At 43.4% G+C, this 17102-nt stretch overlaps 1 protein-coding gene across 1 annotated transcript in view; it reads right to left on the bottom strand.

Moving 5' to 3' along the window:
- slc5a9 (solute carrier family 5 member 9) overlaps window positions 1–2856 on the bottom strand; it is a gene marked incomplete at its 3' end in the record, with an annotated part of 36471 nt that extends 33615 nt beyond the window's left edge. The window contains exons 1-4 of the mRNA XM_084311251.1: window positions 2794–2856; window positions 2354–2425; window positions 1852–1956; window positions 246–410 (exon numbers count right to left, since the gene is read on the bottom strand). Coding sequence (XP_084167377.1) covers window positions 246–410; window positions 1852–1956; window positions 2354–2425; window positions 2794–2811 — 360 coding nt within the window. The 5' untranslated portion in view covers window positions 2812–2856. The remainder of the gene's footprint in view (window positions 1–245; window positions 411–1851; window positions 1957–2353; window positions 2426–2793) is intronic.
- Window positions 2857–17102: the final 14246 nt, after the last annotated feature.

The raw sequence follows: 17102 nt of genomic DNA, 5'->3' as shown, positions 1-17102 counted from the left end.
GAGAGAGAGAGAGAGAGAGAGAGAGAGAGAGAGAGAGAGAGAGAGAGAGAGAGAAAGACAGAGATAGTGCATGTGTATGAATGTGTATTTGTTTGTATCTGTGTACATGTCTGTGTGTGTGTATGTGTGTATTTGTGTATGCATGTGTGTGTGTGTGTATCTGTGTATGTGTGTGCATGTGTGTGTGTGTGTGTGTGTGTGTGTGTGTGTGTGTGTGTGTGTGTGTGTGTGTGTGTGTGTCTTACGGAGATCTTGGTGAAGATGTACAGTATCAGGGACAGGACTGACATGTAGATTCGAATTCTCTGGCCTCCGAACCGTCGAGCAAGGTACTCAGGCATAGTGACAACCCCAGCAGAGATGTAGACAGGTACAAACACCCAGCCTAACGCCACCAACACCCAGGCTGCCTGCACACACATACACACACAACACACACACACACACACACACACACACACACACACTTAACAGTTTCACTATTAATCAGGTTTTAATCTGTTTCGGACATCATCCATACATGCATTGAATTGATTAACCTTTGGTTTATACCAGTAATGTTCATCACCCTCTTTTTCATCATCAGATAACAGTGCTTGAACAGATAAATGCATTTTCTCAAATTCATTCATCAAAACTAATTACATTTTCTCAAGTCACGTCCACGTCATCAAGTCCGTCAAACAGCGCATCTCCTCAGACATTTTAATCCCAGTTACAATATCACAATAACGTGTAACAGTCAGTGATACAATTCAACAATCCACAGATTCAGATTCCTCGTAATTCACATCCACAATCCATGCGTAAAGACGCTTCAATTTATGCTTGAATGAAACACAATCCGGGCGCTCCAGTTAAGCAAATACATCCACAGCAGAGAATATGAAACGAATCAGAGCCAAACGCCCGATAGGATCCAAGTTTCATTCATTAAAAATATCCCTGCGGGATTCACATTTGCAATACTCCGTTATTAAAATAACCACATAGTGTGTCGTGAGCGCCATATAGCTATGACGTGCATTATTTAGGACAAAGTAAATCCATAGGCTGAATATGATTTATTATCAGCATTTTAGGTCTTTTATTTTACATTTCAAAAGCCCCCTCTAGAAAAACGAAGCACAAAAACATAATTCAGAATGGTATAATGGGATCTCTTAGGAAGGGAGCTGGCATTCTTTTGCGAGGGAGTGGCCAGTTTATCCAGCTAACTTAACTAAACCTGCGCTGGAGCAGGTTACATTTTTTCGATCTGTTGCCATAGTGATTTAGAATAACCTGCTCGTGGAACCGAAAAGCCTGACTTATGTCAAGTTATCCTGAAGATTATCCAGCTAACTCAGTTAGCCACGTACAGGGAACAGGGCCCTGGTTTGATTCCCGCTCCTCCCGGGCAGCGTGTCGAAGTGTCCTTGATCAAGACACTTAACTCCTAATTGCTCCTGATGAGCAGGTTGGCACCTTGCATGGTTGCCTCCGCCATCGGTGTGTGAATGTGTGAGTGAATGGGTCAAATGTGAGGAACAAATTGTAAAGCGCTTTGGATAAAAGCACTATATTAATCCAGCAATTTACCATTCACACACACATATATAATATATATACACAAACACACACACATATATACACAAATATACGCAAACGCACATATACACACACACACACACACATATATATACACACACACACACACACACACACACACACACACACACACACACACACACACACACACACACACACACACACACACACACACACACACACACACACACACACACACACACACACACACACACACACACACACACACACACACATATATATATTCGCCAGTGTTCTTACGTTCCATTCGAAGCCTCCCACAGCCAGGCCTCCAGCTGCACCAGTTCCTGCCAAACCGATGAACAGGCCGCTTCCCACATTACTGGACATTAAAGATGCTCCAATCTGTTCCCAGACAAATAAAAGTTACATATAAAGAAGAACAACAACAATAATGATAATAATACAAATAATAATAGTTATAATAATAATAACAACAATAATAATTAGGGCTGGGTTCCAAAAATATATTTCCCGATTATGAATCGATCTTCATTTGAATTAGCGATTATCAATTAATAAAATCCCAAGATCGTTAGTTAGAGGTAGTGGGGTTAGAGTTAGTTAGAGTTAGTGGGTTTAGTTAGAGATAATGGGGTCTGGTTTCAGAAGCAGAGTATTTCCCATAAATGCCATTATTCTTTACAAACATAGAACGTCTATGATTACAAGCAGACAGACAGACAGAAAGGGTTAGGTTTAGGGGTTTGTTTTAATAATAATAATCCGATTGATAACTCACTGGCCACCAGCTTATTGAGCGTCCAGCCAGGAAGTATCCACGCACTGTGCTGCGATTGGCTCGGACAGATGACTGTCAGAAAGAGGGCAGGTCAGGACGACCAACATTTTATTAACAGATGGGAACAAATTTGCCTGCTCATTATAACAGCAGGAGTAAAGGTAGTCTTTCACCCTGAGAGCCAGGCTCATTAAAACATGATAGATAGATAGATAGATAGATAGATAGATAGATAGATAGATAGATAGATAGATAGATAGATAGATAGATAGATAGATAGATAGATAGATAGATAGATAGATAGATAGATAGATAGATAGATAGATAGATAGATAGATCGATAGATCGATAGATCGATAGATCGATAGATAGATAGATAGATAGATAGATGGATAGATGGATAGATAAGATAGATGGATAGATGGATGATTGGATCTTACCCAGATTCCAACCACCATGACAAAGATAAAATAGACGACCACCACAGCAATGTCAGCTGCCTCCAGGGTCAAGCTGCTTGTGGGAGGAGCCAGGGTGGTGGATGTGACCATGGTGGTGGGTGGGGCCATGGTGGTGGGCAGGGCCATGGTGGTAGGCGGTGCCGTCAGGCTGCTGGCTGTTAGTGGCACAAACATTAGAAAACATATTATATCTTGTACAGATAGAGAGATATTTATTTGTCATATGCACAGTTAACCTCTTAAGCCCTAGCCCTATTTTCTGAAAATCGGCCTAAAAATACATACCTAAGTAAATGGAAGATTGCTCCACTTCTACAAGGTCCATTTGCATGTTCTTGGTATCTACAGATGCAGCACTGAACATTCAAACCACTTCTGCTGCTGGTCTGCTGCTCCTCTGCCACTATAGAACTAGCACTCAGGTGTTATATTTCGGGGGATGGTGGCTAGCTCCCAAAGTGAACAAAGGGAGGGTACTTAACTTAAGTGCTGCCCCAGGGAGGGGGTCGGGGGCTACTGCCCTCAGACCCCCAAGAAAATGTTTATATGGGCAGTCTGACTTGGGGTACTGCCCATATATTAGTGTTGCAATGCATGATAAGTAAACAGTGAAAAAAAGCTAAGGAATCGGATGGAGCTGGGGCGTTTGGGAAGAATACGAATTTAAGACAAGCCAGAGTCACGCCCCTCATAAAAAAAAAAAACCTGAACCCCACCGTCATAGGCAACTATCGTCCTGTCTCTCTTCTCTCCTTCCTTTCTAAAACACTTGAACGTGCTGTATCCAACCAACTTACTGCTTATCTCTTACAGAATGACCTCCGACCTAGACCCTAATCGGTCTGGCTTCCGGACTGGCCACTCCACAGAAACGGCCCTCATTGCGGTCACAGAGGCACTTCACTTAGCAAAAGCGAAAGGCCTCTCCTCTGTCCTGATTCTCCTAGATCTATCTGCAGCCTTCGACACAGTCAACCATCAGATCCTCCTCGCGGCCCTCGCAGGAATGGGAGTGGCTGGATCTGCGCTGACATGGCTGACATCATACCTCAATGACCGCTCCTACCAAGTGTCATGGAGAGGGACTCTGTCGGCCACCCGCCCCCTGCGGACGGGTGTCCCCCAGGGCTCGGTCCTAGGACCCCTTTGTTAAGTTGCAAATAAGACAACCGTTATCTTTCATTCAAGTTTATTTCACGCTCTCCACAGCGTAGTGGCAACAGCCTTCCTACAGTCCAAAACAAGTCACGTCCAACAACAGCGCCCATTCACCTTTTCACAGATTACCGTAAAGGCTGCAGTAGAAGTTAACTTAACAATCTCACTCTCTTTTTTAAACAAAAAATACACTGCAAGGATATTTCAAGAAAACAAAAACCCAAATCTCACTCTCTTAAAAAAAATAAAAATAAAAAATAGACTGCAAGGATATTTCAAGAAAACTAAAAAAATAAACTCAAGTCATAACCAGTTATTCAGTCATCTAGCTTCCACTGTCCATCCTTCAGTGCTTTAAGCAGTACAAGGGAAGATGCTCCCTTTTTGGTCAGACAGTTTTCCAGCTGGTCCCTCGTAGTAGACCACAGAATCCGTTGGATCCTTTTGTTCTGGATAAGTTCTTTGATTCCACTTATTTCCAGCCTCAGTCGTTTCTCAGTCACTGAGTTGGTGGATTTGATAGCCTCCACAAGGGAGAAGTTGTCTGTAACACACATCACAGGTAGGGTGCACTGTTTGACCATACCTGTGGTAAGTTCAGATAGAGGGTGGACAAAAATATGGCATTATCAATACCATCAGCCAGGGCTAGTGTCTCTCCTGCCAGCGTGCTCCGAACCACTCTTCTGATCCTTTTTGATTTCCAGCAGATTGGAGAGAATCGTCCTTTCTCACCCATCAGAACGATGAGATGCCCTCCTTGTGTTCCCCCATCTGGGAGGTTTCCCATGGATGCGTTGCTGAAAACAACAAGCTTCACAGAGTCCTCCTTTCCTAAGTTATGAAACTTCAGGGTGACATGTTCTGATTTCAGTTTTCGTACTACCTTATTTGCTTCATGCATAGTTTGCACAGTAGCATGTTTTAGATTGGTTGCAAGGACACATGTATCGAACATGATATCTGGCCTACTCTGTCTAGCCACCCACAAGAGTTGTCCTATTTTTGACCTTAGGTTGTCAGTCTCACACTCTGTGAGAAGAGCATCACGGTGCAACGCTCTTGAAGGGTCTATGAGAATGGGCTGAAGGTTCTTTATGTAGATCTCCTGTTGCACAAGCACTTCTCCACCTACTGTGGAGAGTTCCATCCCCACGTAGCGAAAGTTGTCTTGTTCCTCACGTCCCACCTGGAAAACTGTTTTGAGGTGGGGGATGGTCGTCGTGGCAAATGCGTGTGAGCCACCCCAGATGAAATCATCCACATGACAGGCAAGAAGACCAGTCACACTACAGTTTTCATCAAGCCAGTAGAATACAGCAGGATCAACTTGTGACATAGTGGCCCCTGTTTCGATCATCGTTGCTTTTACTCTGTTGTACCAGTAGAGAGAGGCATCAGCGAGTCCATAGACACATTTCTTCAGCTTCCACAGTGTCCCGTCACTTTTAGCCTCAGGAGGAGGGCGGATGTGTATATCCCATTCCCGAGACAGCTCCATCCCTTGAAGAAAAGCTGACTTTATGTCCATAGAGTTCAATGTCCATTTTTTCTGACACAGGACTGACATGAGTAATCTAAGGGACTCTGATGAGCATGTAGGCAAGTCCTTCTGTAGATTTTGAGTGTTAAATTCTTCAAAACCCCTAGCCACTAGCCGTGCTTTGGGTATGCTACCATCAGGGGTTTCTTTAAGCGTACACACCCATCTCGTTGACACCTGTCTTTGACCCACATTTTCACCTCCTCAAACACCTCATTTTTCCTCCAGCTACTGATTTCATCTTGTTTAGCCTTATCAAATGATACACCCTCTGTTACTAATACATAATTTTCCTGCATATCAGAGCATAGTTCTACACCATCTAGTTCTACACCATCTAGTGGCTTAACCTGAAAATTGTTTACTTTAGTAAGATCAGCTGACCCCATAGTACCGGTGATGTCAAAAGGTTCTAAGTACTGTAGGTTGTACCAGTTGCTGTGTTTTCCTGTAGCCTTTCCTGCTCGTCCCATCACTTTAGCTGTGTGAACTTTGATTCGGGAACTTGACAGGGTGTTTTTGAGAGAAGAGAAAGACCGGGCTTACGAAGCCTATTCGGAGTTTGATCAGATTTCGCGAGGAGACGGCGTCTCCATGGTGGACTATATTGTTGATTTTTAACAGAAGTACAACCGGATCAAGAAATTCAATATGGTTCTACCTGACGCTGTTTTAGCATTCAAACTACTGGATACAGCAGGCCTCGACATAAAAGACAAACAACTGGCATTGACTGCCTGTGGTAAGCACACCTTTGTTGATATGAAGTCAGGACTGAAACGTATATTTGGAGAAAAAACTGAGAAAAAGGCAGGGGCCATCCTCCATCCATGTTAAGTTGCAAATAAGACAACTGTTACAAAGGGTCAGATTAAACCGAATATATATATTTATTGCCTGAGATCCCATGTATAATATTTGTATAACGTTTGATATCCCTTGTATATTCTTTGTACATATACACGGAATATCCCTTTACCTGGTACAGGACAGACCATAATATTCGTTCTCCTATTGGAAGCGATCCCCTAGGCGCCACGGCCATACCCCCCAATGCCGAGTTCAAAGCCACCGCCAAGGCTTGTCTCAACATGCCCAGTTTTGCGCAGGAATACGAGACAGAAATGAGGTTGGCACTAGATTATTCACTGTACGTATAAATACGTCGCAGGTGGATACAGCAGCACTTAGCCTAAAGTCAAGTTAACCTAGAAACGTGTTACCCTCAAACGTTAAAGCCTTCATCACGAGTCAACGAACAAGTGAAGTGAGCAACTTTGCGTCTAAATAGAGCACTTATAACCGCGTGCGAATAGGAGAGTAAAAGTGTCAGAGCTTAGTGTAATAACGTCAAGTTCGACCTAGTTAATGTGAAGTACCGCGCACCGGAGAATCTACACCGGTGAATGCAGAGCCCTTTCCGGCTGGATTATTGCTTTGGTCCTGTGGCTGTTGGAGCGGAGGAGAATCGTCTACACCCACTACTGTGTGGGATTTACCCGTGAGGAGCATCACTCGAGCCCGTCTCTAGGAGAGGCTGGCTGGCTTTCACCTATGCTGTCGCGCATACTTGGATTATAGCTGCTGCTTTCGTCTGCCGATCAAGGGAGTAATGTACCGCCTCCCGTAGCTGGAGCTTATTGATTCCCCGTTGATCCAGACTTTGCAGTCGAACAATTCCTCCCCCCTGCTGGCTTACAACCGGAGGGACCCTCTTAGTATCTCCAGCTGATCTACTAGTGTACCATATATAATTCTTATGATACAGGTGGTATTAATTATCTCCTGCGTAATATGCTCATGGACTTACGCTCTTGACCTATTCATGCACATTCTTCGCCTTACAAGCGCAATTCATAATTATCATTCTGTAACCTACCGTTGCTATAATAATAAATATTCTTCTAAACAGTATTTCTTGTGAAGCCGTGTTATTGTGGGAGTGTTCATCACATATACCTGTGTACTGTATGGCCAGTAGTAATGTACATAACGCAGTAGTGGTTTAATGATACCATACTTATTCAATACAGTCAGGGAATTGTACCCCTCAGTTACAACAACCGTTATCTTTCATTCAAGTTTATTTCACGCTCTCCACAGCGTAGTGGCCACAGCCTTCCTACAGTCCAAAACAAGTCACGCCCAACAACAGCGCCCATTCACCTTTTCACAGATTACCGTAAAGGCTGCAGTAGAAGTTAACTTAACACCCTTCTCTTCTCCCTCTACACTAAATCACTGGGTAACATTATCACGTCTCATGGCTTCTCATATCATTGTTATGCCGATGATACTCAACTCTTCCTCTCCTTCCCTCCCTCAGATATCCACGTCTCTGAGCGGATCTCGGCCTGTCTGTCCGACATCTCCGCCTGGATGACGATCAACCACCTCAAACTGAACCTAAGCAAAACAGAATTGCTCCACCTGCCGGCCAAATCCTCCCCCCTGACCGACCTCTCCATCACAGTCGAGAATGCAGCTGTGACCTTGGTGTTGTCCTCGATGACCAGTTGAACTTCTCTGCTCACATCGCAGCGACAACCAGAATCTGCAGATTCCTCCTGAGCAACGTCAGAAGGATCCGCCCCTTCCTGACAAAAGAAGCCACTCAACTCCTCGTCCAATCAACAGTCATCTCCCGCCTCGACTACTGCAACGCACTGCTAGCTGGCCTCCCGGCCACTGCCACTAAGCCTCTTCAACTCATTCAGAACGCAGCGGCCCGCAATGGTGGAATGAACTACCCACCCCAGTTAGGACAGCCGAAACCCGTCCAATCTTTCGCCGTCGACTAAAGACGCACTTCTTCAAACATTATCTGAAATAATAATATTTTTTTTATTTAAATCTAACCCTAACTAACCTTACTGTCATGCACCTGTCCTAATAAACTAACCTACACTGTAACACGCAACACTTTGATGAACATTGTTACTCAGCTGATAGAGTTGTACCCTTCCTGATGACCTGTCGTACAGAACTTGTAAGTCGCCTTGGATAAAAGCGTCAGCTAAATGACTAAATGTAAGATGAAAAAGTCTCCCCAGTGGGAGGCAGTGTAGGTGTGAAATCTGGCTCGGTCCAGAACAATAGGAGTCACAAAATCAGTTTGGCCCGTGGAGTGGTGGAGGAGCAGCAGAGGTTCGATTTTCAGTGCTGCATCTGTAGTGACATCTATGGATCTCAGGGAATGTATTCCCAGTGTCAGAAATATTGTGTATGTTACTAGGCCTGAGTAAATTGTGATGAACCAAAAAGGAGAATATCAATTCTCTTTTTTTCCCCCTTCTTTTATTTCTTCATCTTTGACGGTGAATAACACCATGCTAAAAATGACCAGACATGAAAAATTGCCACTGAGCTCATTCAACACCTTCTTAACAGCAAAATAAATGTATGTGTGTAGATACCATTGATGGCACTGCCCTCGACAGACTCACAGAAATATTGACCGAACATATGATATGGTTCAACAAGGACATGACTGAACAATACCAGTGTTCTAACACCCCAGTCAACTCACAGGAAAGCATGACTGAAGCGTGTAGAAGATGGATGGCGTAGAAGACCATGTCGAACACAACCACTGACGCACAGCGCTCATCAACCATGATGTGGCATCTGTCAGATTAATGTCTTCACAAACAAGACACATTTTGTAGCCTACCTAAACAATGATAAACTAGGAATGTGATGAAATGAGATTGATGATATTGCAGTGATAGTGTTTAGTAATAGTGAACCAGAATAGCTTCAGGAAGAATAATCACATGGTCACATTGCATCACATTAGCTGTTTTTTATTTTTATTTCATTCATTAATCACTAGGTTAATGTCTATTGTAAATATTATTTTGTCTCACATCCTATTGATTGTATGGTGAATATATCAACACCTTTATTATATGTGGAATTATGGTCCCCCCCCCAACATACCACCACCCCAGATTTTATCCCCAGTACCCAAATGTCCTGTCTCCCAGTCAATCCCTTTGTCTCCACTGATCAATCAGTCACCACCCTTTGTCTCTCACCTCCTCCCCCCTTCTCCCCTCTACAGCCCTCCCCAGCCCCAATCCTCCTATCTCATTCCCACCTGGGCAGACCAGAACACACCCCCTTGTCTCTTGGTATAAACATATGACAACTATGGTCCAAGCGAGGTAATTTCTTCCACAACACCTGTAGGGTTAAGGGTTACACACCTGTAGGGTTAAGCGGTTACTGCTCCAGTTACTCCTGAATACGTTTCTGCTGGAAATTCCCTCTGGGCACAATTCCCTGTTTCCTTTCCTTAGCCTTCTGTTGTAGCTTATTGCTGCTTTTAAAGGAGTTTCTGTTGGAGCCGATTGCTTCTCTTAAAGAACCTGAGATATAGATCTAAGCAGATTCCTTCTAGGAGTTTGAACCTGAGACACGAGGTGACAGATCTAAGCTGTCAATCATTAATCAGATGCTTATCTAGTCGGCAGAACTGTTTGATTGGTCACCAATTATTAGCAAGAGGGACTGAAACAGACAAACAGCTGACATGTTATAACATAGGGGATGTGGTACAAACAGTATCTGGAGATTAAACTAAAGGGGTCGAAGTTTGGCCTTGGGCCAAATTTTTTCCAAGCCATTATATGGCGGGCCAGAACCAAAAACAATGGCTAATTTTATAAATTGATAGTGAAAAAACTTTAACTCTGTGACAGACCACCTTTTAACTAAGACATACATTTGTGGCAGAGGCAGGATCAAAATAAACAAGCTGCATAGGTGGCATAATAAACGAGCAATTCTTTCTACTTTCCATTATTATATACAATAGCTACATGTTTTCACTGAACATTATACCTTTGTCTTTTTGCCATTTTATTATAAAACCAGAGACAAGCGCCTCTCTTTATCGGTCTATCCTACATTATGCGCAACCAGCGTCTGACGATCTCCTATTGTTATTGTGTAACCTGGCGTTGGAAGCGATTGCAGCTACCCTGGCACAAATAAAATGCACAATTCCCTGAAGTCAACAAGTCAAATTCATGTTTAAAGGCTTTATTCATCCTACATCCGTGCAATTAGGGTTTATCCACATTCTCAGTGTCGGAGCATCCATACTCTTCCAACATAGTGCAATAGTTATCCTGGCCTGGAGGAGTAACGTTAGCCTAGCTAGTACTAGTACTGGCGCTAGCCTGTTTAGCCTGCCTGTTAACTGTTATTGTTCATCATTGAGATCCAACTTACCGTATCAACTTCAGGCACCTTCTCTTCTCTTTGTCGTCGGGAGGAAAGCGGTAGTAAGATACTGTTTTGTTGACATAATTTCTATTGCTGCAACACGAAACACAGCACTGCACCATTAACACTTTCTATGCCAACCTTGTTTACATTTTTACCCCGTTGAATGCCATCATCCACTTCAATGTTAGTGTTAAAAATGCCTAATCTATGTTTTAAATTATGGCTATGTGTCTAATCTGCCCGTTGCTTATCAATGACTTGTTTGCAGTCAACATTGTCGAAACGGATTTTTTTTTAATCGGTTCATATCCTTTTTATAGCATTTCGAAAAGCTATTGTTCTCTCGCTAATTTTCGGAAAATTGAAAGATCCCCCCATAAACGGCATTTATTGGAATATTCTCGAATACACTAGACACGTTGTCATTTGTCGGCCTATTTATGAATCGTTTTCAAATAAACACTAGATTATCGATAGTATATGTGTACTTATGCACGCTATAGACGCGAGCTGAAAATCTATTCTCTCGTTTCCTCATCACACACACACACACACATACACACATAGGGACACGCTGTTATCTCAGTGAATACAGCTCCGATTACCCCAAGACTGGTAACATAGACTCCTTACCTTAGATCAGATGTTCTCCAAAAAGATTATTCCAATTCCTGATCGCCATTCCAAATATCGATCACGCTTATTGATTGATTATTGGCTACTGTAAATATATATTCCAGGCTGCTTTCCGTCTCGCGATCAGATCCCTCTTGATCAGACGGCTCGCCAGCACAATGGAGCCAGTTGGCTCCATCTCTACAGATCTACAGATCCCAGGTCAGTCTAATCGACTGACCTGCAGTTACACAGGGATAGACGATAGGGGGCGCTTTTTTCCCATCTGAGCTCCTGGAGGGGCTGCTGTACCAACGGGAGACTCGGTTGATGAAATATGAATTCACATCGCTAATAAAAAAATAAAACGACATTTGTCATCGTCGGCACTCACCGGGGGGGGGGGCTGATAAAACGAGTATGTCGTCGCTGGCATCCAAAGTGTTAATGTCTTTGAATATCCCGTCTGGAAGCAGTAGGACACGGAAGTGACGTTCTGTGGACACAGCGCCTTAAGGTGGTATTGAGAGGGCACATTATATCTTATCATAAGATATGTGCCCTCTCAATACCACCTTAAGATTCCTATGAAGCATCTGAAAAGAGAGAAAGACGTAAGCGCAGCTTCCCTAGTTGGAGCAGGTTTACAGACTCTCACAATCCCAAACGGACCTAAATAATATTTTTTAATTGAAGTATGAATACAACTCTATTCTGGGCAAGCAGGTTAGCACCCTCCTCCTTAAAACTCAGACAGAAGCACTTGTTACAGCAAGCCTCTTCCGTGTTTTGGTACAGTTGTGCTCACATTTGCAATCGTTCCGTGCTGTTCCGTGCCCGGGGACGCTGATTCACTCCCCAAACCATTCAAGTGGTCCCGATTATCCATCCCCGGGGACGAAACGTAGCATTGTCATTACACTACTTTTGGGGCAATCGTGCTTGGATTCGGCCCCGGATGCCTAGTGAGAAGGCCCCCTGACGGCCCGTTCTGTGGAGCGGACTGGACGAGAAACTATAGGAATTTCCATTGGTTCTCCCAGTCCACATGACCATTTCTAGCATTTCCATTGGCTATAGTGACAGACATAGATATATGATAAATAGATAGATACAGCGGATTAGATGCAGTACAGAGAAAACAACCAATCTATATATTTCAAGATTCTATGCTTCACAGTACACAGCGCCTGGGGCAGCGGACTGAGAGCAGTGGACACAACCAGGCTGGATAAGCTGGTCAGGAAGGCCAGTAGCGTGGTTGGGGTGGAGCTGGACTCTCTAGCGAGGGTAGCGGAGAGGAGGAGCCTCGCTAAGCTCCAGGCCATCAGGGAAAACCCCACCCACCCACTATACACAGACTTGGCTGACAGGAGGAGCATGTTCAGTGCTAGGCTCACACTACCCAAATGCAGCACTGAACGGCACAGGAAGTCCTTCATTCCAACAGCCATCAGACTATATAATGCATCACTGTGCCTCACTGCATCACTGAGCACAGAGCGGCAGCTCAATAGTGGCAGGAGGACGCGACTAGCGGCCTCCAGGCTCCACAACAGGGGGCAGCGACGGCTGCCAGACATTGATCTAGGTCTTATTGGAACCCAAGGAGGACAATACACTACCTAAAGCATACTGCACCTTGTGACACTGTGAATACTGGAATATATATTTCATATTTCATTTAGTTAGATTTAAATTATAATTATATTGACCAAATTGTTTACCCCATGCTCAGTATATTCTTACTGTATTTATTTCTGTATATTTTATTTCATTTCATTTTATCCTATTTTATTTTACTCTACTCTTATCCTAGGCAACTTGATTTGATTTGTGTTATTATTCTAATTTGTGACCTGTCCTGTCTAAATGTTTAAATGTTGAGCGATTTGCAGTGTCTAATTTCTATTCTATTCTATAACTTCCACGCACTGCCAGTGGGCAACGGCAGTGCGCGGGCATCAATCTCCCGATTCCATTCCAATAAACCGAGTCCAAACGGATCCAAGATAGTGTTGCGCCCAGCTTTAGAAGGTTAAAAGCCAAATTGTACTTTTTATTTAGTTAATGAATGTCTCGTTGTTATTCTTATACCTAATGTAACGCATCTTCTTGAAGCGGATTCAGCTTTTTTTGCATTGTTACTGTTCACATGTGTGGTGCCGTCACAGTCATATATACTTACTTTACTTACTTACTTACTTAGGCCTTTAAATTCCCAAAGGAACATAGGCCATCGACAAAGCTCCTCCATCCTATTCGGTCTTGTGCCCTCCGCTCCAGATCTTGCCAGGACAGCCCTTCTTTCTTCATCTCCTGTTCTGTGGTTCTTCTCCAGGTGGTTTTTGGTCTGCCTCTCTTCCTCCTGCCCTGTGGGTTCCATGTCAGTGCCCGCTTTGTGATTGATTTCTTTCTTCTGAGTGTGTGACCTATCCACTTCCACTTCCTCCTCCGGATTTGAATTTCTATTGTGTCCTGTTTGGTGAGTTCCCACAGGTTGGCGTTAGAGATGGTGTTGGGCCAGTATATTCCCAGGAGGCGTCTGAGGCACCGGTTGGTGAAGGTCTGTAGCTTGTTGAGTATAGTGGTGGTGGTTTTCCAGGATTCTGTGCCATATAGTAGAGTGGTCTTTACGTTTGAGTTGAAGATCTGTAGCTTGGTCTTGAGTGACAGGTTTTTTGCCTTCCAGATGATGTTTAGCATGTTGAATGATGTCCTTGCCTTTCCAATTCTGGCTTGGACATCATCTTCCGTACCCCCTTCCACAGAAATTATGGTTCCAAGGTAAGTGAAGCTGTTTACATCCTCTAATGGGTTTTGTTCCATGGTTATGGGTGTGTTGTTCTTGCTGTTGATACGCATTACTTTGGTTTTGGATGAGTTTATTTTGAGCCCGAGCAGAGCAGCAGTTTCTTCCAGTTTTCCTGATTTTTCCTGCATCTGTTGATGTGTGTGAGCCAGTAATGCCAGGTCATCAGCGAAATCCAGATCTTATATAGTCATATATAAGTAAAGATAAAGTTTGAATGACTTACTGAACTGGTGTTTTAATTTGATACCACACTGCTTGTTTGCTACAGTATTTCAGCACCAGGCGCTGTCCAGCTACTTTATTCATGTTGAGCAAGTATTACATTGCTTAAATATATAGCTTAGACTATAGTCCGCGGCCCCCTATTGCCGACCACTTAAACCCTAATATCAATAATAAACCTTACTAGTTCTTCAGAGGAAGCTGCAGAAGGTGACTTATGTTGTCTGTTGTGGCCAGTGTCAGTGTCTCTGTGGTGTGCTGGGAGGATGTTCTACTAGTCTGTTGTGACCAGTCTACTGTCTGTGGTGTGCTGGGAGGATGTTCTACTAGTCTGTTGTGGCCAGTGTCAGTGTCTCTGTGGTGTGCTGGGAGGATGTTCTACTAGTCTGTTGTGACCAGTCTACTCTCTGTGGTGTGCTGGGAGGATGTTCTACTAGTCTGTTGTGACCAGTCTACTCTCTGTGGTGTGCTGGGAGGATGTTCTACTAGTCTGTTGTGACCAGTCTACTGTCTGTGGTGTGCTGGGAGGATGTTCTACTAGTCTGTTGTGACCAGTCTACTGTCTGTGGTGTGCTGGGAGGATGTTCTACTAGTGTGTTGTGACCAGTCTACTGTCTGTGGTGTGCTGGGAGGATGTTCTACTAGTCTGTTGTGACCAGTCTACTGTCTGTGGTGTGCTGAGAGGATGTTCTACTAGTCTGTTGTGACCAGTCTACTGTCTGTGGTGTGCTGGGAGGATGTTCTACTAGTCTGTTGTGGCCAGTCCACTCTCTGTGGTGTGCTGGAAGGATAACATGTCACTAAAGGAGGCCAACAGTCTACTCTCTGTGGTGTGCTGGGAGGATAACATGTCACTAAAGGAGGCCAACAGTCCACTCTCTGTGGTGTGCTGGGAGGATAACATGTCACTAAAGGAGGCCAACAGTCCACTCTCTGTGGTGTGCTGGGAGGATAACATGTCACTAAAGGAGGCCAACAGTCCACTCTCTGTGGTGTGCTGGGAGGATAACATGTCACTAAAGGAGGCCAATAGTCTACTCTCTGTGGTGTGCTGGGAGGATAACATGTCACTAAAGGAGGCTCAACATACTCATCTTAAACTAGAAACTTAGAAACTAGACACTGTGGAGGCTGTGGCAGAGGAAAGGATTAAGTCCAAACTCATCTTCATCATGAACAATGATTCCAACCCTCTTGTTTTAAACTGGGCTTTTAAGTCTGGATCTCACACCTACCCTGTTTTTATTTATTTATATCATATTTGTTGTTATATTTGTGGTATTTGTATTGCTTTCTTTTCCATGTTTTATTATAGAGCCATTTATATGTACAGTACAGCACTTTGGTGCAACTACAGTTGTTTTAAATGTGCTTTAATTTAGAAATAAAACTCACTTACACGCTTGGTTCTTTTCTTTCAATAAAGTTGAGAGTTCTGGACAAAAACAGAATCAGAATTCATATATTGTATGAGCAAATCAAATTCGTTAGATTGGACATTTGAAAACCGTCAATCTGCGAGTGCATTCGCGTTGCGTATTCAAGCTGAGAACACAACCCTCGGGACCGGTTTCTCCCGCTCCCCTTTTCCTATAGAGACAAAAAGTAACCGTTAATACGGCCACATCGATTCTGATGTTTCGTCTCTTAAGTTCAGACTGGAAAGTTTGATATATCAACAAGAAGCGCACTTGTCAATATCTATGCATTTCAGTGGATCTTAGTTAGAATGAGTAGTGTTTACTGTATGCAGGGGCGTAGCTGGGGGGGGGGGGGGGTAGCTTAGGATGATTCCAAGGGCCCAGCACTGGTGGGGGGCCCTACATTTTTTTTTTTACTAGACATCACTCAGGTGTATTATTGATGCTCTCATTGATACTATGTTTGTTTCTGAAGTGTGTGTGTGTGTGTGATATATAGAGAGAGAGGGGGGGCTTTGGTAGACTATTGCATTGGTCCATTCATTGAAGATGAACGCAATGCAACATCCTTTACTAGGCTCACCCACCAACAGTGCAGGTGCTGAACTGCTGATCCGAATGTATAGGTAAAAACCATATTATGCGTTTTCATCAATAAAAAAATTGCACAAAAAAAATCTGCATTCACTGGGGGCCTACAAATACATTCTTTTATGGGGCCCAGAATCTGGAGCTACACCCCTGACTGTATGTGAGAGTTGTGGGGTAATGTATTTGACTGTAATTGGTCTACGCCGTCGGTAGAATGGAGCTCGGATAAGTTTGCTCCATCTGTACCTGCAGTTGCATTGGTTTACAACATAAACATGAATTTTCTAAATCATAGTCTTGTGTTCCCCCCCCCCCCCCCCATGTTTAGCTGCTACAGAGAAAGTTCCCTTTCTAAAACACAGTTCAAGTCCATAAATGCAACCAGCATGCTATGCTAACTGACATCATACTGACTTTCTATAACAATATAGGCTTACAGAAACATTCAAATATACTTAAAATATGCTTACAATAAGGACATACAAATGAATTGGCATTAAATGCCAATCTGCCATTATGCTATGTTAATATACATTATCACCATGAATTATAAAGTGAAGATTACATTATCACCTAGATTCCACCCATAAATATCTCTCATTAGAATATTTGTTTCAGTAACTCTTAGAGATTAGAGTTGTCATGTTTTATAATCTGATTCGTTTCCAACATAAAGGCAGTTGAG

Source organism: Notolepis coatsorum (genome assembly GCF_963971535.1).
Source record: "Notolepis coatsorum genome assembly, chromosome: 3".
Lineage (NCBI taxonomy): Eukaryota > Metazoa > Chordata > Actinopteri > Aulopiformes > Paralepididae > Notolepis > Notolepis coatsorum.
The sequence above is the reverse complement of the archived record's forward strand: the minus strand, read 5'-3'. Positions and strand labels throughout refer to the sequence as shown.